The sequence below is a fragment of the Diceros bicornis genome, chromosome 21, assembly GCF_020826845.1.
Source record: "Diceros bicornis minor isolate mBicDic1 chromosome 21, mDicBic1.mat.cur, whole genome shotgun sequence".
NCBI lineage: Eukaryota > Metazoa > Chordata > Mammalia > Perissodactyla > Rhinocerotidae > Diceros > Diceros bicornis.
The window spans coordinates 17,001,333-17,025,930 of NC_080760.1; the positions used below are offsets into that span (position 1 = coordinate 17,001,333).

At 39.9% G+C, this 24,598-nt stretch overlaps 1 protein-coding gene across 1 annotated transcript in view; it reads left to right on the top strand.

Annotated features, from left to right (window-relative positions):
* Positions 1-56: 56 nt before the first annotated feature.
* Positions 57-24,598, top strand: part of POP1 (POP1 homolog, ribonuclease P/MRP subunit) — a 35,596-nt gene continuing 11,054 nt past the window's right edge. Inside the window, exons 1-12 of the mRNA XM_058564682.1 lie at positions 57-154; positions 4,757-4,900; positions 6,504-6,671; positions 7,708-7,883; positions 9,117-9,365; positions 13,095-13,182; positions 13,872-14,059; positions 14,746-15,002; positions 15,114-15,207; positions 17,398-17,509; positions 18,105-18,224; positions 23,383-23,498. Coding sequence (XP_058420665.1) covers positions 4,759-4,900; positions 6,504-6,671; positions 7,708-7,883; positions 9,117-9,365; positions 13,095-13,182; positions 13,872-14,059; positions 14,746-15,002; positions 15,114-15,207; positions 17,398-17,509; positions 18,105-18,224; positions 23,383-23,498 — 1,710 coding nt within the window. The 5' untranslated portion in view covers positions 57-154; positions 4,757-4,758. The remainder of the gene's footprint in view (positions 155-4,756; positions 4,901-6,503; positions 6,672-7,707; positions 7,884-9,116; positions 9,366-13,094; positions 13,183-13,871; positions 14,060-14,745; positions 15,003-15,113; positions 15,208-17,397; positions 17,510-18,104; positions 18,225-23,382; positions 23,499-24,598) is intronic.

The window sequence follows — 24,598 nt, forward strand, 5'->3', positions numbered from 1 at the left end:
CCCGTGAGACTCCAGGCCACGTGGAGGCAGCGGCCGGACTGGCGCATGCGCGTTCCAGCTCGCTCGCTGCGCAAGTCGCTTTGCAGGAGGCTGTCGCAGAGCTTGTCATTCTGAGCCTGGGAGCCCTGGCTTCCTCCCCCAGAGCTCCTGTCAGGTAGGTTATGATGGGCTGGTGTCCCCGAGGGTCCTCGAGTTTGCGGGGAATGTGTGTGGCGGCCCCCAGCCCGGCGCCCGCTCTCTGGCCCGCCTCCTCTCCCCACATTCTCTCCCTCAGACCCACTGACCGCCTCTTCCCTTGCTGCCTACGCCTGGGCCCCTCTGCCTGGCCCCGTACCTCCTTCGGCCCTGCGCTCGAGCCCGCTGCGTCTGTCATTTTCCCGCATTGTGCGGCCGGGCGGAGGCCACCCTGGGAATGGACTTGCACCCTTCTCCTGCCACCCTAAAGGAATAAGACGGGTCATTCAGGGGACCACGCTGAGATCTGGGCATTGTCCACCTTCCCGCCCCTCCCATGTTCCCTTGTCTTGAGTGCTCCTCGAGCTTTACAAGGTCTCTACGCGTTCCCTTTCGATCTCAGCAGAGCCTTGGTGACTGGGGTCTGATTTCAAAAAAGGAAGATACTGATCTTGGTCCAGCACATGGCCCCAGAGCTGGTCTCTTCACAGATATTCAGTCATGCTGTGTCAGAAGAGGTGGTACTTGGCTAAATATTTCTTATTCTGTTAATGTATGCGTAATAGGCACGCCTCACTCCTTCCTTTACGCGTGCACGTGTGCGTTTAACAAATGTATATTGGGCTTCTACTTTGTGCAAGGCACTCTGCTAGGTACTGGAGATGCAACAGTGAAAAAGCGAGGTAAGATCCCTGTTCTCCCCTGCTGCTAAAACATAATATAAGAATATCCTTTTTAGTCCCCCTCATTTTGTCCTAGTACTACTAAGGTTTTGGCTTTCTTACTTCCGGCTCAAGAGTCTTGAGAGCTTTTTCATTGGTTTAGGGCTTTCTGCATGGAATAAAAGACCTTCCAGTCTGACCTCCTTTTGCCAAATACTCAGTTTTAGCCTCTTGTCCTCCCTTCCCACTCTAGTTGTCCAGAGTCCTCACTCCCGAATTCACACAGTAGATTCCTGAATACTCTTTCTTCCCTATCCAAATTCCAACTAACTGAAATCCTATTTTCTTGTTGACTTTTTCTGCAGATTCACACTTTTTCTTTCCTTTATTCAGTTTCCTATTGTGCTATACTGCAAAATTTAGTGTTTTATTATATGTGATCTTATTCTATAATTGTTTTGTGTTTTAAAAATAGTGAGTAGAGCCAAACTGCCTGGTTTGAATCCCAGCACAATCACAAGTGGCCTTGGGCAGGTCATGCTGCCTCTCTCTGCTTCAGTTTCTTCATTTATAAAATGAGGATAGTTCTAGTACCTCCCTCACAGAGTTGTGAGAACTAAATGAGGAAGGCATGTAGAATAGTGCCTGGCACATAAAGTTCTCAATAAATGCTAGCTGCCTAACATGACCAAATTCTTTAAGGAAGGAGGCCACATTCCTATATTAATTTGGTATACACACAGTCCAAAACTATTATGCACATAGTAGGTACCCAAAAGCTTGTTAAATTTGATTAAATGGGAATTAGGAGACGCTTTTTATTTACGAAATAATTCGCCATATGATTCTTTAAATTAGGAGCTCTCTTGGAGCATTACAGATAATTCAGCTTGTGTAAAATATTTCTTGTGAAACAAGTTACCTGTATTTTTTTTTTTTTTGTGAGGAAGATCAGCCCTGAGCTAACATCTATGCTAATCCTCCTCTTTTTTTGCTGAGGAAGACTGGCTCTGAGCTAACATCTATTGCCAATCCTCCTCCTTTTTTTTCCTCAAAGCCCCAGTAGATAGTTGTATGTCATAGTTGCACATCCTGCTAGTTGCTGTGTGTGGGACGCGGCCTCAGCATGGCCGGAGAAGCGGTGCATCGGTGCGCGCCCAGGATCCGAACCTGGGCCGCCAGTAGCGGAGCATGCACACTCAACCACTAAGCCACGGGGCTGGCCCGATACCTGTATTCTTGAGGCAGATTTTATATCGAGTCTGAATCGCCAGCTTTTTAGAGAAGAAATGAGAAATTACCTGGTTAATTCCCAGATTCTCAAACGGGAGTCTACTATGCCAAGTGGTGTATCTGACCAACCAGGAGATACTAAACTATAGGAGAAACAGGACGTATCCAATTTATTTGAATATTTGGAGGGAAAACAGTTTTATAAAGCCTGGCACATATTTAGTGCTCATTAAAGTTTTGACTGAATGAATATGAAAACAAATACAAACTGTGAATATTAGGAATAGATGTAAAATTCACTTGAATGTTAAGGTAGAAGTTAAGATTCCTTCTGGAACCTCTTTTAAGCTAAATCCTCAGACTTCATAAGGATATATTCTATATTCATTCTCTTCTGCTGTCAGAACTGTTGGAGGACCACTGCTAGTTCAGTCTGCTAATTTTTTAGTCTAGAACCTAAGCTCAGAGATGTGACTTCCAAAGGTTACCCTAATCCCTGAGTCCCAGCCTGCTTCTGGCCCGTTCTAGTCTTGAGCAGAGCTAGGGTTCCCAGGTAGTGCTCTCTCTTGCTCAGGAAGTTCTGATTCAAGGAGGTAATAGTAGGTGGACTAAATGGTTTTGTGAAATAATTTTGAATGGTTCTTAATGCAGACTGATCTGAATCATTTCCTTCACGAGCCAACTGGTTCTGCAGAACTCCATTTACTACCTACATATTTTTTAATTTGAAAAATGTTTTTGAGTGTAGATGTAGTTGCTTTTGATTTAGGTGAAAGCAGAGTGGAATGAGAAAGTGAAATGACATAAATCTCTGTTATTTCTTTTATTATTTAAGAGTAATAGCTAACATAAACTGAGCCCTTAGTTTATGCAAAGCCCCATGCTAAGTGTGTTATGTACATTACCTTATTTAATTCTCACTGCAACCTTGTGATTATTCCTATTTATAGAGGAGGAGACTGAGGCTCAAAGAGGGAAAGGAATTTTCCTAAGATTATATAGCTAAAAAGTGTTAAGGAAGGTATTTGAATTTAGGTCTTTCTAACTCCAAACTGAAAGTCCTTAAACACTACACCACATAAGTTACTCTTAATTTTATACGAAGTCTTGCGTTGGAAAGGAGGTAGGTGAATGGGTGGTAGTTAATTCAGTGGCACTTGGTGGGAGTGGTGCAAATCCTGGGATAGCAGTTTGGAAGTTCGTGCAGGTGTTTTTGGTTGGCATAATGATGGGGTGACACCACTGGCATTTATTGGGCAGGGACCAGGGAGGTTAGACATCCTGCAGTGTGCAAGAAAGTCCCACGGTAGCCCAGTACCTAACTCTGTTTTACATAAAAGCACAAAATATTGGTTGCATGGTTTTAATGCAATAAATCAAGGCAAGATTGTACCTTTTTTTTTGGGGACTTTACCAAGGAGTGTTCACTAGTCTGGAAAATGATGTCACCGGTGGCATTGCTACCTGCTCTTTGAGGTGTTAGTACAGCACACCTGTACTAGTTTGCCTTTGTAGCTGTTGCGTTCATGGTAGCTCTATGTAGAGGTACAAGTCAAGACTAGCATTAAAATATTGAAATGCCGTGAGAACAGCTTGGTTCTGCTCCTCTGAGCTTCCTTACCTCCTAGTGTCCCTCCTTCACGTGGGACCCTTTGGATTTCCCTACAGTCAGCAAGGAAAGAGTTAATGACTGTGGCATGGGGGCTTCCAGGACCCTTCTCCAGCTTTACAGATTGTGTCAGTGCCCATGCTGGTGCTGCTGTTGGTGTGATTATCCCCCTGGGGTCAAAATACCTATTTCGTAATGTCATCTAGTACAGTTGTGGTGACATGTTTACGTACAGGATATACATATTATTTTATTAAAATTACTTTTTAGCTCTCCTTTACATTACAGTTAGGGCACATATTGTAGGGCATGTATTGGTAAAAGCTATGTGTCTAGTGGGTTATGTTATTGATGAGTTTCAGTTCAAGATAGAAAACAGGTGTTTCAGACTATTCAGAACAAAAAGGGGATGTTGAATTTGAGAGTTGAGAACTACTGAGTAAATCCTTGAGGCTCCAGCAGGTTTTTGTCCTTTATTCTTCTTACTTCAAGTTGAGATCTTTTTGTTGTTATAAATTAAAGGTACAGATGGCCTCATCTCAGTGGTAGGAATGAAAACATAAATAATTTATGCTCAGTGTTCGTAGAGGTTATCATATCGGAATACAGTGTTCTATATTTCATTGATTCAGTGGCTCTTGTTTCACCTAAGAATTTTGATTAAATGTTTTAGGTAATTTAATTTTTTTACCATGGCATAGGGGTCTTGTACCTCATTTTTCATTCTTTCAGCAGACTTTGTGCAGTGTTCACATTGGTATATGACTTAATTATTTGGCAGTGCAAACTGGAATGTACTAATATGGTCTCTTCCATCAGTAGAATTACGTTTTTCTATTGAATCGGGTTTTTGGTGTTAACACCATTCATGGCTCCTCTAGAGATCTGCCTGGTTATGGATCCCCACTGTAGATCAGTATCATGATAACATTTTGATGTTATCAATCCACCTGTAATGAATGAAGATTTATTAAATTGAAGGATCAAATTTTGAGTCACATGAATATTTGTTAAATTTATTTTTATTTTTGAGTAGAAGTCCCCTTTCCCTGTACTAAATTTATTACTTTCTTTCCAGAAATGTCTAATGCAAAAGAAAGAAAACATGCTAAGAAAATGAGAAACCAGCCCACCAATGTGACTTTATCCTCTGGCTTCGTGGCTGACAGAGGTGGAAAGCACCATAATGGAGGTGGAAAAACTTTCCAAGCTCAAAAACATGGTAAGATACAGACGGTACTCTCTCCACTCCCATTGGGATCACATTGCTTTTGTCAGCTCCTTTTGGTAGTCACCATCTAAATAGTAAATGACCTGAATTAAAAAACAGGTACAGATACAGTTGACCCTCATTATTTGAAAATTTTGTATTTGCAAATTCACCTAGTCACGAAAATTTATTTGTAACCCCAAAATTAATATTCATGGCTCTTTGGCGGTCTATTGTGGACATGAGAAGAGTGGGAAAAAGTTTGAGTCGCCCCATGTAGATGTTCTCACCTGAGGTTCCCAGTTGCCTTCTTGTTTCAGCTTTTATACAGAGGTGACCTGAGGATGGAGACCATAGTGGGCAGTGGAACATAGTACAAGAAGCTCCAGCTCTGACTGGGGTTTGAATTCTAACTGTGGGGCGGCCTCAGGCAGGTCACTTAACACTTCTGAACCTCATTTTCTCTTTGTAAAATAAAAGAAATAAAATCTACCAGGATGAGTTGTTTTTATGATTTAAGATTATAATTTATGTGCGATATATATGTATATATATGTACATATTTCCCTTAGGAACAGTGGTTCAGTACTTGCTAATTCAGCGTTTGCTGTGACTTTATAGAACATCACTATTGGCAATAACGAGAATTGGCTGTATGTATTTTAGAGCTGATGTATTTTATATCTACCTTAACAGTTATAATTAAATTACACTTCTGTATTTCCTAAAAGAAAGACAGTGCAGTCATCATATCTGCATTTAACTTGTGTGCTTTAGAACCTTATAAGGTGATATGAAGGTGATAGTTGTTCACTGGGCAGCAATAGAAAGTGCCAGTGTGGGAAGACAGCAAGCAGGTGCCCAGGAACTTTTGTGGAACGCTTTAAAGAATAGTGTGCATTGGGTCTGATTAAGTAGGTTTTAGATTCATATTCATAAGATCTAGATTCATATCCAGCAGTTGATGGCTGCTATGCCATATGATAAACCTTAACACATATAGTCTCATTTAAACCTCACAATGACAAACCTTGTAACATGTTTCATGATTAAAGGGGCTTGACACTATAATGGAAATAAGCAGAAACACCATAAAATTCTCTACTGATCTCTCCCTCCATTCAGAGACAGGGATTTGATGTTTTCTTAAAGTCAGAATAGTTTGAATGCCAGACATTTGTATAGAGACTTTGCTTTTATTTCTTTCTTTACTCTAAAGACTCCCAACTTGAGTGTGACAGAGAATTGTGATAAAAGACTGAATATACAAAATCACGTGGATTATAGTACTTAAGGAAGCTTAGAGTTAAAATCCATGTTGCACTATTTATGTGGAGAAAGTTCCCTTGTATCAGTTATATCCAAGGTTCTTTCATGTGTCCTACTGACATGATTGGCTAGCATGCTCCCTACTAGCTATGTCACCGTGGGCAGGTTAATTCACCTCCCTACCCTCCTCTTTAAAGGGAGGATAGTAATAGCGACCTTACAGGGTGGTTGTAGGATTAAAAACATGATCAGTGTTGCCACCCAACAAGTGTTATTCTTCACTGTAATTCCTGTCCCTGGTAAGAGTGACACATTTCTTTTCGTTTTATTTTTGAAAATATGCTAGAGCCATATTCTGGAACTTCACGGCAACGGCAAACCAAAATGACCCACCATGCACCACCTGAGCCTGATGTGAATGAACAGTCTTGCTCTAAAGTAATGTTTAAAAAAAAGGGAGGATGGAAAGCAGGTCCCGAGGGCACTTCTCAGGAGATTCCCAAGTATATAACTGGTAGGTATTTGTAAAGAAGTGATGTTGGATTGTACTATGAGCTCTTTGTTTCTAATGCAGCCGGATTTCTAAAGCCCTGTGTCGTGTTTCAGCCTGCCTCCCTGTCTCTCTCCTCTCCTCCTTCCACTCTGGGCCCTTCTCACCTCCAGCCTGGACTTGGGCCATTACCTCCGTGGGCCTGATTGCTCTCCATTCTTCTGTTTCTCTCCTTTCTCTTACCTGTCCTCTTGTAAGTCCTTATTCGTGTAGGACTTTGTTCCTCTTTGTCTCAAAATCTCTGTCCCCTCACCCCACGTTTTTAAAATGTAAAATGCCATCTGTACTGCTCAACACAGCATTCTCCAAGGATGAAACCAAATTTAGTATACCCTAAGGGCAACCAAGACCTCTAACTCACTGTCTCCAGGCCCTTTGCAGCCTCATCTCCTGTCGCCCCACCCCATCACCCTCACCCCCACTACCATAGAACCCTGGATTCCTTATACATACGTTAGGGGTGCCTTCTGGTCTCTCTTTATGCCTTCTTGGAGGAATTCACTGACATTTCCTCAGCATTCTGTTTACTGTTCAAGAAAATGTCTGTTTTTCAATAAAGAAAATGAATAATAGTTAGGGTCATATATTTGTAAGCAGCAGAAAATATTTTAAAAAACTCTTTGAGTCAAAACCATTGTTTAAATTTTGTTTTTTCTTTATTTTCTTTTGTAATTATTGCACTTAAAAATGGTTGTGATTATGTTGCATGGAGCTTTCTGTTTTAAAAAACTCTTTGTAAACTTATTTTTTAACTTTTTTTCTGATTAGAAAAGTGAAACTGAATCCTTGCAGAAAACTCTAAAAATATAAAAATTGAAGAAGAATAGTTTCACAATCATATAACACAGAAATAACTACTATTGGTGTTAATCTAATGGGGGTTAGGGTGGTGGGTGACCTGTAAGCTCATGTGCTGCAAATCTGTCTGCCTTCTGAAATCTACCAGGAAGAATGTTGATTCAAGACTTGCTTTTCATGACAGTGCTGTTTCCTTTGACAGCTTCTACTTTTGCTCAAGCCCGAGCTGCTGAAATCAGCGCTATGTTGAAAGCAGTGACCCAGAAGTCTTCTAATTCACTGGTTTTTCAGACTCTGCCGCGGCACATGAGACGAAGAGCCATGAGCCACAATGTCAAACGCCTTCCTAGACGGTTACAGGAGATTGCCCAGAAAGAGGTAAAAGTTTCACTTAGTGTGAATGATTAGGTTAGTAGTTCCTAAAAGAAATTGAGAAGTGTTAACCTATAGAATTTATTAAAATGAAAACTAAAAAACAACATGCTCATTTTGCGTGTTTTTTGGTTTCATCATTATCCCCCCAACCTCCGCTATCCACTCCCCCATAAATTAGCAGGATGTTGGATATTACAGCTGCTTTTAAATATAGCATTTGGAGCCCCTCTCTTTTAATAGTGTTAAATAGTTGACTTTACCCTGCCAGATTTAAAATAAAATTCTGACCCTCTTAGCAGATAAGCAGGTTTAGCTCTGCATATTGGGGTGTGGCCAGCTTGGAGTTGGAAGGTTAGAAAAAGGCAGCATCAATGCTCAGTATTTGCCTTTTGACTTTTTCAAAGTTGAAAACTTGACCTTGGATTTAATTGAACTTGAATTTGTTCAAGTCTGATTGTTTTTGGCTTTACCAAAGTTCTTGGCTTGGACATTCTCAGATTGTCTAAGCTCCCCATGTCTTTACTAATTGATTCAGAATTTCTTTATCAAGTGCCTTGTATGTACTGGTTCTCTGCTGCTGGTGGGGTTAGAGTTCATCAAGGTAAAGTCCTTATCCCTAAGGGGCCCAAAAACTAATGGAGAAGAGTTTTTTCCACAAAGTTTGGGTTGGCTACGGAAGAGATTAAGAGTAAAAACTGAATAGGAATTTTATACTTTGTAGGTTTAATGTGAGGTCTGTTTCCCAGTGATATTTAGCATTTGTCTGCCAGTACCTAACTGATATGAAATGTGTAGGTTTTCTCCGCTTTTATATTTTTGATCCTAAGTTTTGGGTTTAGTTGTAATCTTAGAGGTTAAAAAACAATAAGAACAACAACAAAAAGCTAGCATTTGATTTGTTCCCTTTTGCTCTGTAATATTAATAGCTACAGTAAGCTTGAGTTACTGTGTTGAACATTTTATAAATATTCTAACCTTCATGGTCCATGAAGCTTGTGCAGTAGTAGGTGATAGAACTGTGCTTCCTTCCTGTGTTTGCCTGTCTCTAAAATCTTCACTCTTTCTATTGCCTCCTCTACTTTGAAGAAATCATCAAGTTAAAAAAATTAAGCAAACTCTTGGGGTCTGTAAGGTACTCCACTTATTCTAAAGTTGTTAGTTGTTTGAATTCCTAACATTTAACTTTCTTGTGAGGTGGTTACAAACTAGGATTTGCCTCTCTTGGTGAAACTATAGGCAGAGAAAGCAGTACATCAGAAAAAAGAACATTCAAAAAATAAGTGCCATAAAGCTCGAAGGTGTCACATCAACCGGACGCTAGAATTTAACCGTAGACAAAAGAAGAACATATGGTTAGAAACTCATATCTGGCACGCCAAACGGTTTCACATGGTCAAGAAGTGGGGCTACTGCCTCGGGGAGAGGCCGACGGCCAAGAGCCACAGAGCCTGCTATCGAGCCATGACTGACCGTTGCCTCCTTCAGGTAAGCTTTTCCACTTGGTTTTCTTTTTGTTTTTGTTTAGATCCTTTCTGATGTAGATAGACTTTTAGAATAGCCAAAGCCCTGTCTGTGAGATTATTCATTTTAAAAATGATTGCTGAGCATGAGGCACTTTGCCAGATGCCGGGGATGAAGCAGCCTGAAGTTAGTGGGTGAGACTCACATTAATCAAATGATTAGCTGAATATACAATTGTAACGGAAAATATACAATACTATGAACATTTGTAACAGAGGAACAGGAAAGCTTCCTCATGAAAGTGGTGTTTCAGCTGAGCTCTAAGGGAGAAGAAAATGGGAGAGTGAGGGAGGCAGAAGGAAGCCACGTGAGAGGGAAGAATTGAAGAGAGTGAGAACAAGGCTAACATTAAGGTGAGACAAGTTCTGGAGGAATAAGTAAGAACCAGATCATTCAGGGTCTTGTTGGTCGTGTTCGAGATTTATTCAGTATTGATTCATTTAGTAGTCATTCATCAACAGCAGATATTTGAGAACCATTTATGTGCCCTGAGCAGTGTTCAAAATGCTGTTCTAGATGTTTATGACTCAATGGGATGCTGGAAAGTTTGTTTTAAACTCTTTGAGAAGGCACTTGGTTTTAGAGCCTCGTAATATTTCTCTGGCTAATAAATTATCCACCCCCCCCCCACACCAATTGCTAGTTCAATTGCTTTCTCTCTCTTCTAGTACATATTTAGAAATTTGTCCTTTGCAGAGGGCCTACCTTTGTTTTTTTTTTTTTTTTTTTAATAATTTTACTTATTTATTTTTCCCCCAAAGCCCCAGTGGATAGTTGTATGTCATAGCTGCACATCCTTCCAGTTGCTGTATATGGGACGCGGCCCCAGCATGGCTGGAGAAGCGGTGCGTTGGTGCGTGCCCGGGATCCGAACCCGGGCCGCCAGCAGCGGAGCGTGCGCACTTAACTGCTAAGCCACGGGGCCGGCCCGCAGAGGGCCTACCTTTTTCAATGGCAGGATGACCTTGGCCAACTTTTGAAAGCCGTTAGTATTAATATCCTCTGATACTTCTTGAGAGCAGTATAGCAGAATAATCAATACAAGACCCTTTTAAAAAATTTGTCGTAAAATATACATAATGTCAAATTTACCATTTTAACCATTTTTAAGTGTATGGTTCTGTGGCATTAAGTATATTCATATTGTTTTGCACCTATCATCACCATCCATCTCTAGAACTTTTTCATCTCCACAAATTGAAACTCTGCATCCCTTAAACGCTAACTCCCCATTCCTCTTTCCCTCCAGCCCCTGGCAACCACCATTCTATTTTCTGTTTATAAATTTGACTACTCTAGCAACCTCATATAAGCAGAGTCATATAATATTTATCCTTTTGAGGATAATATTTCACCTGGCTTATTTCACTTAGGATAATGTCTTCAAGGTTCATCCATGTTGTATCATGTGTCAGAATTTCCCTCATTTTTAAGGCTGAATAATATTTCATTGTATAAATATATATACCACATTTTGTTTGTTCATGTGTCTGTCAATGGACACTTGGGCTGCTTCTACCTTTTGGCTATTGTTTTTTTTTTTGTTTTTTGTGAGGAAGATCAGCCCTGAGCTAACATCTGTCGCCAATCCTCCCCATTTTTGCTGAGGAAGACTGGCCCTGGGCTAACATCTGTGCCCATCTTCCTCCACTTTATATGGGACGGTGCCACAGCATGGCTTGACAAGCGGTGCATCAGTGTGTGCCTGGGATCTGAACCTATGAACCCTGGGGCCACCAAAGCGGAGCTCAAGTGCTTAACCACTGCCCCATGGGGCCGGCCTCTTGGCTGTTGTTAATAATGCTGCCGTGAACATGGGTATACAAATATCTCTTCAGTTCCTTGCTTTCAGTTCTTTTGAGTGTATACTCATAAATGAAATTGCTGGATCATATGGTAATTCCGTGTTTAATTTTCTGAGGAACCGCCATACTGTTTTGCATAGAGGCTACACTATTTTACATTCCCACCAGCAATGCGTAAGGGTTCCAGTTTCTCCATGTCCTCACCAATACTTGTTATTTTCTGTTTTTTTTTGATAATAGCCATCCTAATGGGTGTGAAGTGAATACAAGAACCTTTTAAGAGCCTTTGATTTGAAGACTTAGCCACAGAAATCATAGCTTATAGTCAAATTCTTCATTTTCCATTGAGGAAGCTGGGATCCAGAGAGATGAAGTGACTTGCCCAGGGCCACACAACTTGTCAGTGGCCCACGCATGTAGCACTCGGGCAGCTGATTCTTCTGGCCTGTGCTTTTTCCACTGTACTCTGCCATCTCCGAAATTTTAAGACAGACTTAAGAGTTACTTCTGATTTGGGGCACAATTTTTGCTGAGGTTATCAGATATTTTCTTTACATTTTATCAGCCCTAAGTAATAAAAATAATAGCTGATAATAACACATATTTTGAGTACTTAATTTATGCCTGTTTTAGTACTTTACATGTTTACTTATTTAATTCTGACAACACTATGAGGTAAGTTTTTACCGTTATTTCCATTTTACAGATGAGGAAACTGAGGTACAGAGAAGTTATTTACCCATGGTCGTACAACCAGTGAGTGGTGAAGTTGAGGTTTGAGCCCAGGTAGTCTGACTCCAGGGTTCCATGCTCTTAACCGTTGTTCTCTGTCACCCAGTTGTATAAATTTGGGTGAGGTTCATCTGACAGCTGAGAGTGGATCACTGTTGCTGGGAAGATTTTTTGTGTGTGAGTAATAGTATTGATTAATGTGAGTTTGTCAGAATCTCACCTATAATCTGCATTTAGTTTTAGTTGCTGAGTGTATGACATTGCTTAAACGTGAGATGGCAGAGGGGTTGGGTCAGGGGACAGTGAGCCTGACTTGAATGCCAGCTTCTCCACTTACACATTATATGGCTTTATTCAAGTAACGGTCTCTGTCGCAGTGTCCTCATCTGTCAAATAAGATAACAATAGTACCTGTTCATCAGGTGTTGGGAGAATTAAATGACAGTCCAGGTAGGGAGTTAGCCCCGGGCTTGGCACTCAGTAAGTAACTCTTCAGTGACTGTTAACTATTATTATAGTTCTTTATCATATTGATTTTACTAACTCAGTTTGATCTCTGTTTGTCTTATTTAAAATGCTAAGGTCTTACTCTCAGTTTTCCTTGTACATAGCTTAGTCAAAGTTGCATATCATAGTCCAGACTGAGCATGGGAGGAATATGGGATAAATTAATTGAACATGTATTTCTAGGCTCAGTGTTAAGTAATCTTGAAGTCCTGAATTAGCTAACCAAAGTGAACAACCTTAGCATATTTTGCAGAATTTATTACTGTCTTGCTAATTCTACTCTGATTTATTACTTTAGGTGGATTTTGGGGAGGAATAAACCTTTACTTAGAGGCAGCAGTTTTTACACCCTTCTTACAACTTGTCTGTGAATATGAGATGAAACACAGATTTTCTTTCTAAAAAGTGGGACACTGTAACCTACATTTAAATGGAAATTCATTTTGATTTTGATTCAAATTGGTTTAAGAATATTTGCTAATATAATAGGAATAGACAGGTTTCAGATTTTGAATTATGAAATGACAGCTTTAGCAATTTGTTCTGTGTCTTGGACCTCTAGAAGTTTTTCTGATGTGGCTTTAGGCATCTTAGCAATTTTCCCCCATGTAAATTCCTAAGTATTAATTGTGTCTCCCTCTTTGTGCAGGATTTATCCTACTACTGTTGTTTGGAGTTGAAGGGCAAAGAGGAAGAAATACTAAAGGCACTGTCACCAATGTGTAGCGTAGACACAGGTAAACTTGTTTCAAAGCTGAGTCTTAATTTTAGTCTTTGTGTATTTATTCATTTTATGGACAAATGTTTGCTGTAAGCATTTTGGAATTTAAACATATATAAAAATGTGAGACAGTTCTTGTTCTCAGTATGTTAATATATGGAAAGGTTGGGGTGGCTTTTAAATCATTTCTAACATTGTCAAGTGTAAAGTGAGAGAACCATTATTCTGGTGGAGTGAATTTAGTCAGGAAGAACCTCAAAACTCATTAAATCATTCATTCGGGGCCAGCCTGGTGGTGTAGTGGTTAAGTGTGAGAGCTCCACTGCTGGCGGCCCAAGTTCGGATCCCAGGCGCGGCACTGATGCACCGCTTCTCCGGCCGTGCTATGGCGGCGTCCCATATAAAACGGAGGAAGATGGGCACAGATGTTACCCCAGGGCCAGTCTTCCTCAGCAAAAAAAGAGGAGGACTGGCATGGATGTTAGCTCAGGGCTGATCTTCCTCACAATAAAAAAAAAACAAAACCATTCATTCAATAAATATTTATTGAGGACTTACCGTGTGCCAGGCTTTGATCTAAGCAGAGATCAAAACCAAAGCCTCATCCCTCCTGAAGATAGACAGTAAATAACAATGTGGCTATCAGGAAGTAATCCTGCAGTCTCAACACTTGAAATTGTGGAATTTTGTTTTTGTTTATGTCAGGATTGACTTTTGCCGCAGTTCACTGCTTGTCTGGAAAGCGCCAAGGTAGCCTCGTGCTCTACCGGGCAGATAAATATCCCAGAGAAATGCTGGGGCCTGTTACCTTTATTTGGAAGTCTGAGAGGACCCCTGGTGGCGCTTTGGAGAGCAGGCAGTTGTGGATCTGGCTTCATCCAACTCTCAAACAGGTATAGTCCTGGACATTATTTCCCAATCACTCTGTTACTGCATTCTTGATTACTATTGGGAATCAATGCTGTAGAAATTTAAATAGTATAAAAGTTTGGCTGTTAGTTTGGTATTTTAATATAGGAAGAAAAGTTGCGTGAATATTAAATGAAGCAAATCTTGACCTGTCACTTTGTAGTAAGCGGTGAGTAGAAGTGGAGATGGAAACCAACCTTACCATGCAAATGACTTGAAATGTTGCATTTGGACTAATGCTTCCACCGTGCCCAAATTGGTTCATAGGTATTTAGGTGCCTGTTAGAGCCTATCTGATGATGAGACGTTGTTTTGAATAGTTCTGATGATTTGTAATACTGCATTTAGCTTAGCTTCCCTTTTTTAGCATACTCACTGCTTTTATATGGTAGACTATACAATTTTCTCTTTAAACTTTTTTTAAAATTTAGTCACAGTAGTGGTGTTGTTTTCATTAATCTTTGACATTTAGGAGTTTTTCTCGTTGTTCAAAGTGCCATGCACTACTCAGAAAACCCAAAAAAGCTTTTTGATGATGATGAATTTAATTTGTGAAGGGATAAAAATGTAAAGTTTTAAAAGGAGAAGAAGTAACAAACTAAACGTATTTAAATTTGTAATGTATTTAAATTTCAAAATTTAAAAATAAAATGTTTAAATACACCCTTAGGATATCTTAGAGGAAATAAAAGCAGTGTGCCAGTGTACGGAACCCATCAAATCTGCTGTCTGCATCCCAGACCCCCCTCTGACACCATCCCAAGAAAAAAGCCCAATGGAACTGCCTGAGGAGAAAATTGGCAGGAAAAGAAAACGGAAAGATGATGGAGAAAATGGTAACCCAATTAAAAAAGTCATTGGTGACGGAACTAGAGATCCACATCAGCCATATTCTTGGATCTCTCCAGCCACAGGCATTATAATCAGGTACGGGTTGAATTTGCTCTGAACATTTTTAGTGATGGTGTTGTTTTTGCCAGTGGCACAGACGTTGTATATAATGGAAGTTTCCATTTTAAGACCTTTACTGTCTTTCAGTGATTTGACGATGGAGATGAACAGATTCCGGCTGATTGGTCCACTTTCCCATTCCATCCTCACTGAGGCACTGAAAGCTGCTTCTGTCCACACCGTAAGAAGAAATGTGACTGTAATGTTTTATTTTAGTCATGTCCATCTTAGCAAATTTGTGAAACCTTACATATAATTTGGTAACATTTTGGGCCATGGTTATAAATGCTTATTTCCCTACTTATGCTTATTATTAAAGACTTTATTTTCTTTTGCTTCTAGAAGAACAAATCTAAGTCAATGTAATTAGTAAACTGACTTGTTCTTATTTAAATATAGACTACTCTTGCAGCGTGTGAGTCTTGTAGAAGGGTCTTCTGCTCCTTAGGTGGGGACCCGGGAGCCCCTAAAATCCCTGAAAGTGTGTGCAAATGTTTGTTGTTTCTGCTTGTGTCACGTGTATTTTCTGGGGCTAGTTTTAAGAGTCTGTGGTCCCTAAAAAGGTTGAGAGAAATATGTCTAGTGCAGCACTGTCCAGTAGAACTTTCTGTGCGGATGATGTTCTGTTGTGCTATGCAATATGGTAGCCACTAGCCACATGTGGCTGTTGAGCACTTGAAATGTGGCTAGTATGACTGAGGAACTGAATTTATACCTTTATTTAATTTTAATCAACTAAAAATTAAATTCGAATAGCTCTTGAGTAGCTAGTGACTGCCATGTTGACATCGCAGGTCTAGAGAGTAGAGCCTAGACTGGGAATCAGACACTCTGGGTTCAGATTTGGTGTGTTTGCCTATATTAGTGCAATTAACCTTTCAGTGTCTGTGCCTCTCACAGATTTGACGTGGTCAAATATGATGATAGATCTGAACAGATTTTGAGCTTTTAGAAGAAAGATACTTAAAAAACAAGGCTACTTCTGTCTCTCTCTTCATTGCTTCCACGCTAGCTTCAGCCACTGTTGTCTTCCTGAATACTGAAGCACCTTCTTCACTTTCCTCCATCGTTCCTCCTTTTCACTCCATTCTCCACGCAGGAGGCGGAGTGATCTTTTAACAATTTGTTCTCGTGTTACTCCCTGATTAAAAGCTTTTGAATAGCTTCTGATTGTATTTAAGATAAAATCCAAAGCCCTTACTGTGACTGTGTAATCTTGTGCTTTCCTGCCTCATCCCTCCTCCCCTCCTGCACTTCAGCCACACTGGCCTTCTTTCAGGTACTAGAATATGTCAGTTCTCATCTCCCTTAAAGCTTTCGCACTTGCTTTTCTCCACCTACCAGAACATCCTGCCTCCACCACTCTTTGCTTGGCTAAACCTTCCTCGTTCCTCAGGTTTCACCATTCATGTCGTTTCCCTCTAGAATCCTTTCCTGATCCCGCAAAGTTAAATTATATCCCTCCTGTTGTTTTCATTACATCTCGTACACTTCCTCAATTTATATGTCCAGATTTGTTTTGTATTTATATGATGTTTGTGTTGAGCTTCGTGACAGCAAGGGCAGGTTGGGCCTGTTCTTTACTCTGCCCCCAGCACTTAGCACAGTGCCTGGCGCAGAGTAAGTGCTCCACTCTAGCTAATAAGTTGCAGGGGGAGGGAGGGTTTGAACCTAGGAAGTTTGGTTCCAGAGCCTGTACTTTAAACTACTAAGCTATGCTACCTGAGTTTCTGTGAGGTAAATGGTGCCTGTCACAGGTTGCCTCTTTAGAATCTGTAAGGGCACATCCTCCTTCAGTGAGCTTCAGTGTGAATCATGGCTATAGGTTCCCTTCCAGGGCGTGCACACGGTAGTTGGAGTGCCTTTTGAAACCTTGCTCGATTCCTAGTTCTGTCCAGAAAAAATATAAGTATTTGTGTGTCTTATTTGAAGTTTCCAGGCATATGATATAGTTGTAATATATCCTTTAGCTGAAAATTTCTTCAAAAGGTATTAGTTTGGTTTGTCTTTGGTGAGGAAGGTTTTATTGCTTAAATTGGTGGTAGTGAAGTTGGCAATGGTGGGAGAGGAGCAAAGAGCAAGGCCTCTCTTGTCTGCGCTCTGCTGGAGAGAGAGAACGCAGGTATGAGGTAGCCCAGTTAGGTAGTCTCTGTGAAATCTTGAGAGAAGTGTAATGCTGTGTCTTGCCTCTAATTAGAAGAGTAGTTAGTCTGGTATTAATTACTGTGTTAAATATAGTGGCAGTTTCCCTGATTCCCCCCATAAAATATTCGTTCCCATACAGAAAAAAAGGGTAGGGGCTGATATCAGCCATAACAAAATTAAGTCTGATTCGTTGTTTGTCTGGTGAATGGGAGTCGTTATTTTTCAGGAGGGAGAGGACACAGAGAAAACACCTCACCACTGGTGGATTGAAACCTGTAAGAATCCAGATAGCGTCTCCCTTCATCACAGACAAGAAGCCATTTTTAAACTGTTGGGAGGTATACAGAGGGAGTCCTGGGGTGTGTTGGGGAAGAAGGGAGGAGTGGGAAGTGGGTTACAAGAGCATTTTGCAGTTGGGCTGCCTACATGTATTGCTGCTTTCTAACTTATAACTGTTTGTTATAATACAGCAAGAAAGTAAGTAAGAGAGGTGCCTGAACTCCGTGAATAAACACTATTTGAGTTTGTTAATGAAACAACAAACAAATGAGATGTTAGTATTCTAAATAACTGGCATTCTGATACTTAGATAAATGCACATACCAGGTACTAACCTCAAATCTGTACTTAACTGCACATGATTGCATTTGTGCCTATAGCTACTATTGTTATCGTTGATAGAAACATACATGTTCAAGTTGTAAAATAACTTCTTAGTTAATTTAATGTTTTTTGTAAGAAACTTCATTCTTTGTGAATGTTAATTTATTCTCTAAAAGTATCAATGGAAAAAAAAAGAGAATACATGTTTTTAAATAATTAGCCCAAGAAAAAAGTTTCATTAGAAAAATTCATTAGAAAAAACACAAGTAAATATGTATGTATTATGAATGACTTTCCCTAAGCTTGTTTTTTTTTTTTTTTTTGCTAAAGGAATAACATCACCAGCAGAAATTCCAGCAGGTACTATTCTGGGACTGACAGTTGGGGATCCTCGAATAAATTTGCCTCAGAAGAGGTCCACAGTTTTGCCTAATCCAGAAAAATGCCAAGGTAAAGTTCTTGAAACACTCCTGGTTTTCCTTACTATTTTGAGCAGTCTCGTCCCATTAGAAGAGCTCTGTCTGTGACACTTTGCAGTAACTGCAGCTGTAAAAATTAGGGCCATCTTTACCTGCCTGCCTTTCAAGGTGATTATGATCAAAGGAGATGGTGTGTGTGGAAGTATCTTTGAACGTGTAGCCTGATCCTTATATTCATTTTTTTCCTGAGTTCTTTATTTTTAGTAAAACCTGTCTCTCTGCAAACTGGGTTCTCTGAATATGCCTGGCATTTCAGAATTTTAATTGTGAGGAAGGGATCTGCACCCGCAGCTGGTCTTGTGCTCATTGGAAGCCTCTGTCTGACCATACAGATGATCCAGGTTCGAATCCTGGCAAGGCCATCCCAGGTGCTGAAGGGTAAGATGTCTTGGTTTAGACTCAGTAGAGTGGCCTGAGGGAGTTTGGCTGGGTGGCATAGGAGGGTGGGTAGGGGCTGGCTAAAATTTTAGTCTGATCTGGGATTTGCAGCAGTTGGGATAATGTTGCGTTGTATTTACTGTCGTTTAAACAGTTTATTGGAAGAATCATTAAAATTAGCTTGTGAATTTTTGGAGAAAAAGTACAGGTGGTGTGTGTAGTAACAACTTAAGAATTTTTTTTACCTCCACATGTAGTTAGATAGCTTAAGGGGGCAATAAATTACTCTGTCAGAACTTCACATGAAAAGTGGATTGGATGAGAGGGGAGTTTGAAGTTATATAGGTAAGTTAGTTAATTATAGAGCCTAAGACTTTAATCAATGAGTTGTTGCCTCTTTTCTTTTTTAATGGCAGTATGGTCTGGTACAACCATAAAAGTTTTAGCGTCTACAAGTTCATTAATGTTGACTATCATAATCGCCTTAAAGCTATAGTTAAATTCCACTTAGTTTCTCTTGCTGCCTCAAATTCGTTTTTGGGATGAGGCAGTTTTGTATTAAATCCTTTCTAAGGCTTTTATCTTAATATGAATCAGTTCAAGGAAAATTAAAATCTGTCTTGAAAAACGTGATTTAATTTCTGCTATAAAAGCTTTCCATCTTGTTAGTCATTGTGGAATTTCATTAAAACCTGTTTTGTGGAATTTCATTAAAACCTGTTTTAAGTAATTTCTTTGAAGTATTGGCATGTGAGCTACATAGAGAAGTAAACTTCTTAAGGAGGTGGTATTAGACCAATATTATTAACAGATGTAACGTATTATCTAGGAAGATAATTCAAAACTAAAGTTAGAAATATACTTTGATGAGCTGAGTCAATAAATAAAAGATTAATCCTTGGAAGAATCTCAATGTCATGATGATCTAAAACTTAATTCTCTGACATCCATCCAGTCTTTCTATGTCTGAAATCATGCTCTACCTGTTTTGACTTAGACAGAACAGACCAATTCTGGTGCTACTTAAACCGTGAAGAGGTGTTTGCCTGATGCGGATAACAAACTCTTTTATCTTCTTATGTGTACTGGGAGTTAGAGAGCTCTGAAGAGAGAGGGTACAGGAACGTGATATTGTAATAAGAAATACATATTTTGGTTTTTGTCCACAGTTCCTGGCACATAGCTCCTAAAACCCTGGTAATTTACTAAATGATAAGTGCCATAAAGTCTAAAGGAGCGTCTTTTGTTATTCATAACAAGCCCCTTTCAACCACACCTGAAGTTACGCTAATGAAGTGACTTTTGGAAAGCCCCTGAGGATGCTGGGTGAGTTGCCAGGGGAACCAATCACGTGATTACAGGCTTGGAACTTTCAGCTCCCACTCCTTCGCAGAGGGTAGGGGGTCTGGAGATTGAGTTGAGTCACCATTGGCCAATGATTTGATCAACCATGCCTACTTGATGAAGCCTCCATAAACATCCCAAACAATGGGGTTCAGAGAGCTTCTGATTTAGTGAACATGTGGAGATGCTGAAAGGATGGAGTGCCCAGCGACGGCCTGGAAGGCCCCGCACTCCTTCCCCCATGCCTTGCCCCGTGCATCTCTTCCACCTGGCTGTTCTTGGTTGTATCCTCTTATAAAAAACAAAAACAAACACCATAATCTAGTCAGTGATCTGTTTTCCTGAGTGTGGGAGCTGTTTCTAGCGAATTATTGAACCCAAGGAGGGGGTCGTGGGTCAGACCAATATATAGCCCATTGGTCAGAACTTCGGGAGGCGGGGACTTTCAGTTGGTGTATGAAGTGGGAGCAGTCTTGTGGGACTGAGCCCTTAACCGACGGAATCTGGTGCTATCTCCCGGCAGATAGTGTCAGAATTGAGTTAAGTTGGTGTCTGAGAATTGCTTGCTGTGGGAACGACGGTGGCACATTTGAGTGTCAGAGGTATTGAGAGTAGAGTAGTAGGAGTACAGAGAAGGAAACTTCCAATGAAGAACCTAAGTGATGAGCTGTATTCTTACTTGCTTTGAGAAAGTTTACTTGATCATTTGGTTCTTGATTTTGAATTATGTATTAATAATGTGTTTTTGCAAATCTTTTCAACTTCATTAAGATAGCATTTCGCTATGTGTGTAACTGGTTTTTGGGTAATTTCTGCTATACTATTATTTAAGTATTTGCTCTCCTTAGCATCTGCTGATTTGTTTTGATAGATTATTTTAACTAGTCTTTGTCTTCCACAGATGAATATTTTGCTTTAGAAAATATTGCACTTAGATTGTGCTCATGGCTTTTTAAAATCTTTCTCTTTACACACTCTTTGTTAGTGTGGACATCAAACACAGGAAGAGTCAAGTTGCCTTTAGAATGATAGGTGAGAGATCATCCCTTCACTTTTTACAGCTTTTGCAAGCGCTTTTAGAGCACTGGTCTGCAGTTGACTTTCAGAAATGCACATCTATTGGTCATCTTGCCATGACTTCCCTGTTTCTGCTCTTAGGAGAAAAAAATCCTAATTGCTACAGCTGGGCCCCTTTAACAGTTCTGTGTATTTAATTTAAAATAGAGTGAGTTTGAAGACTGTAACTTTGATTTATTTGATTCCCAGATCAGAAAGCTTTTTATTAGTTTCCTTTGCTTCTCTAAGTAAAACTTAATCAAGTTTTAATTTAAAATTTGAGCATCTTTAAATACATTTAAGAAAGGAGAAAACAGGCTATTTCCTTTAACCTTTAAGTCACAATTCTAGAGTTATGTAGTCAATTAGAAAGCTTTTCCTAGGTATGATAAAGAATATACTTATAAGAGTCGTGGGGAAGGACTTAGAATTTCATTCAGAATTGATAGTCATTCTCGGCACACCTAGGTGCCTGCTAACCAGCTGGTAACTTTCTGTTCTCTCGCTAGTGAAGACTCTTGACCTAAAAGGGCCTTCCCCTTTGCCGTCAGACTTACTCTGTTTTGTTTTAAATAGACTTTACATTTTAGAACAGTTTTAGGTTTACAGTAAAATTGAGTGGAAAGTACAGCTAGTTCCTATATACCCCTGCCCCCACACACGCACAGCCTCTTCCACTATCAACATCCCACACCATAGTGGTACGTTTATTACAATCCGTGAACCTATATTGACATGTCATTATCACCCAAAGTCCATAATTTACATTAGGGTTCACTCTTGGTGTTATATATTCTATGGGTTTTGACAAATTTATAGCAACATGTATCCACTGTTATAGTATCATACAGAATAGTTTCACTGCCCTAAAAATCTGCTGTGCTCCACCTATTCATCTCTCTCTCCCTCTCTCAACCTCTGATCTCTTTACTGTCTCCATAGTTTTCCCTTTTTCAGAATGTCGTATAGTTGGAATCATACAATATGTACCCTTTTCAGATTAGCTTCTTTCACTTAGTCATATGGATTTAAGGTTCCTCTATGTCTTTTCATGGCTTGAAAGCTCATTTCTTTTTAGTGCTGAATAATATCCATTGTCTGGACTTACCATTTACTTTGTTTCATCTATTTATTTATTATTATTTTTTAGAATATTTGAAGATGAGGTTGTGCTTTCCTGTGTCTTTACACCCTTTGTCTGCAGCCAGGTCTGAATAAAATCCCAATTCCTTCACTCAAGTCTGTGGCAGCACTCTGCAGGAAAGCGTTCTGGGTGGACAGAGGCTGTTTGAAATGGGGCTTGTTTGCTCCTAGATGGGCTTTGTGAACTTGGGCAGCACAGAGCACTGTCACTTGATGCTGTTGGTTATTATCTCCATGAGGAAGAGCAGTGTACTAGAAGCAGTTGCTGCTTTAGGGAGCTTTTATCTCAGATCTTTTCATCAATTTAGTGTTCTCTTTGTTCTCCCCTGAAATCTGTCACATTATGGCCCAGTTGCTTCCAACTTATTTTTTTTCCAGCCCTCAGACCCACGCAGGTATGTGCCTTTGAGTGACCTTTCTATGTTGGCATTTTAGGACCTTAGCCAAAACTCGTGAATTGTGTGACTTTTTTTTTTTTTTTTAATTCTTCAGTCCAACAAAATAAGATTTAGAAGACTTTTCTCCCCCTAGTGTTTAAATGACTATGTGTAGGAAGTCTCCTCTATCAATACATATGTTTATAACTGAAGAAAGTTCCTCCTCTTTTCCCACTAGAGTGTTTTGGCATGGTGTGGCTTATTTAAAGGGATGAAACAATATATTTCACAGAAAATATGCTCATTTTAAAGGAATGAGAAAAATATGTTTTACAGAAAAAAATATTCAGTTCAATAAAAAAGGGTTATCAGAGACTTGAAATAACAGGGCAGAAGGAAAGGGTTGTGTCTGTTGGCTCACCACTATTGGGCCAGAAATGATATAAAGGGCCCTGAAGCCAGTAGTTAAAATATGGCCTGTGCTGTTGTAGCGTATTGTCAAGAAATTGTTTGCCTGTGCAGTGGTCCTAGAATTTGATTATCTTAAATGTGGAATTAGGCCGTAATTTAGAGGCAATTTAATGTGATATTTGCATCTAATACACTAAAAATAAATGTCAGAGAAATAAGTTTAGGAGACTTTGCTATTTCACGGATTATGAAACCAACTATAAGAATGATTTAATTTCTAGTCAAATAAATCCTTCTAGAAAAGTTAAGTAAGTGCCTATAAAATATTTTCTTGTAACAAAAGGTCAATTGGCAACGATTAGAGTTTGACTTCATTGATTGAAAGGATGTGGTTTGAAGGCTATTTCTTTTCCCTCTTAGATAATGAGGAAGTTAGACAGCTCCTTCTGGAGGGTGTGCCTGTGGAGTGTACGCATAGCTTTATTTGGAACCAAGCTATCTGTAAGAGTGTCACAGAGAATAAAATCTCGGATCAGGTAACGAATGGTGTACGGATTATTGGTAAAGTCATGAATACAGGTTGAAATTCATTGCTCTAGAGACCATAAAAGTTATTTTATACTTTATAGAATCTCATAGACTTCCTTTTATTTTCAAACAATTTATTGATCCCTGACTTAGGATATATACTATGATTTTTTTCTGTTCTTAGAGAAGAATAATCTCTAGAAAAATACAAAGACTTTTTCTTGAAATGATAATCTCATCGTGAATACATGTTTTTCTTTTATTGTTTTTTTTCCCTTAAGTGTTCTCTGTCTTTAATTTTACAATGATTGAGCTCCTACCAGGACCAGGTATTGTATTAGGTGATGAGGTACATGACTAGGATAAGAAGTGCAGGGTACAAGGGAAACCCAAAGAAGAGATACTAAGCCCAGACTAGGGGAATTGGGGAAAACTTCCTGGATGGAGGAGCTGACTCTTAGGTGGGTGGTCAGAATTAACCAGACTTCTCGGGGCCAGGGGCCAGGAGCCAAGGCTGCAGTGGAGAAAGGATTGCTGGAAGTGAGAACAGCATGTGCAAGGGCCCAGGTCAAAAACAGGGTGATGTGTTCAGGAATATCCAAGTAGATCAGTAGCTTGGAGTTGAGGGTGTGGCAGGAGATGAAACTGAAGAGATAAATAGGGGCCAGAGCATAAAAGACCTTGAGGCATTTGAAGGATTTGGACTGAAGATGTAGGGTGTCATTGCAGGTTTTAAGCCGGGCCATGACATGATCAGATTTCACTCTGGTGGCACTGTGGAGGGTGGATTAGACGAGGGATGGGGATGGGGAGGAGCTGGAGAGAGGACTTGTGGTTGGATGGCCTTAAAAGAGACGCTGGAAATAGTCCATAATTCAGGACATGATGGGGCCTGAATTGTGGCAGTGTGGCTGGAGTGGGGGCTGAGATTTAATACATATTCCTGGAAGGTGAAACTGACAAGACTGTGGTTGATTGGAAGATGGGGAGTGAGAAAGGAGAAGACTTGTAGATTACCTCCTAACAGTCTAGCTTGGGTTTAGGAGCTCAGCTAGAAGAGAGCCAGAGCCAGGTCTGACTTGTCACTGCTGTATTCCCAAATCCTAGA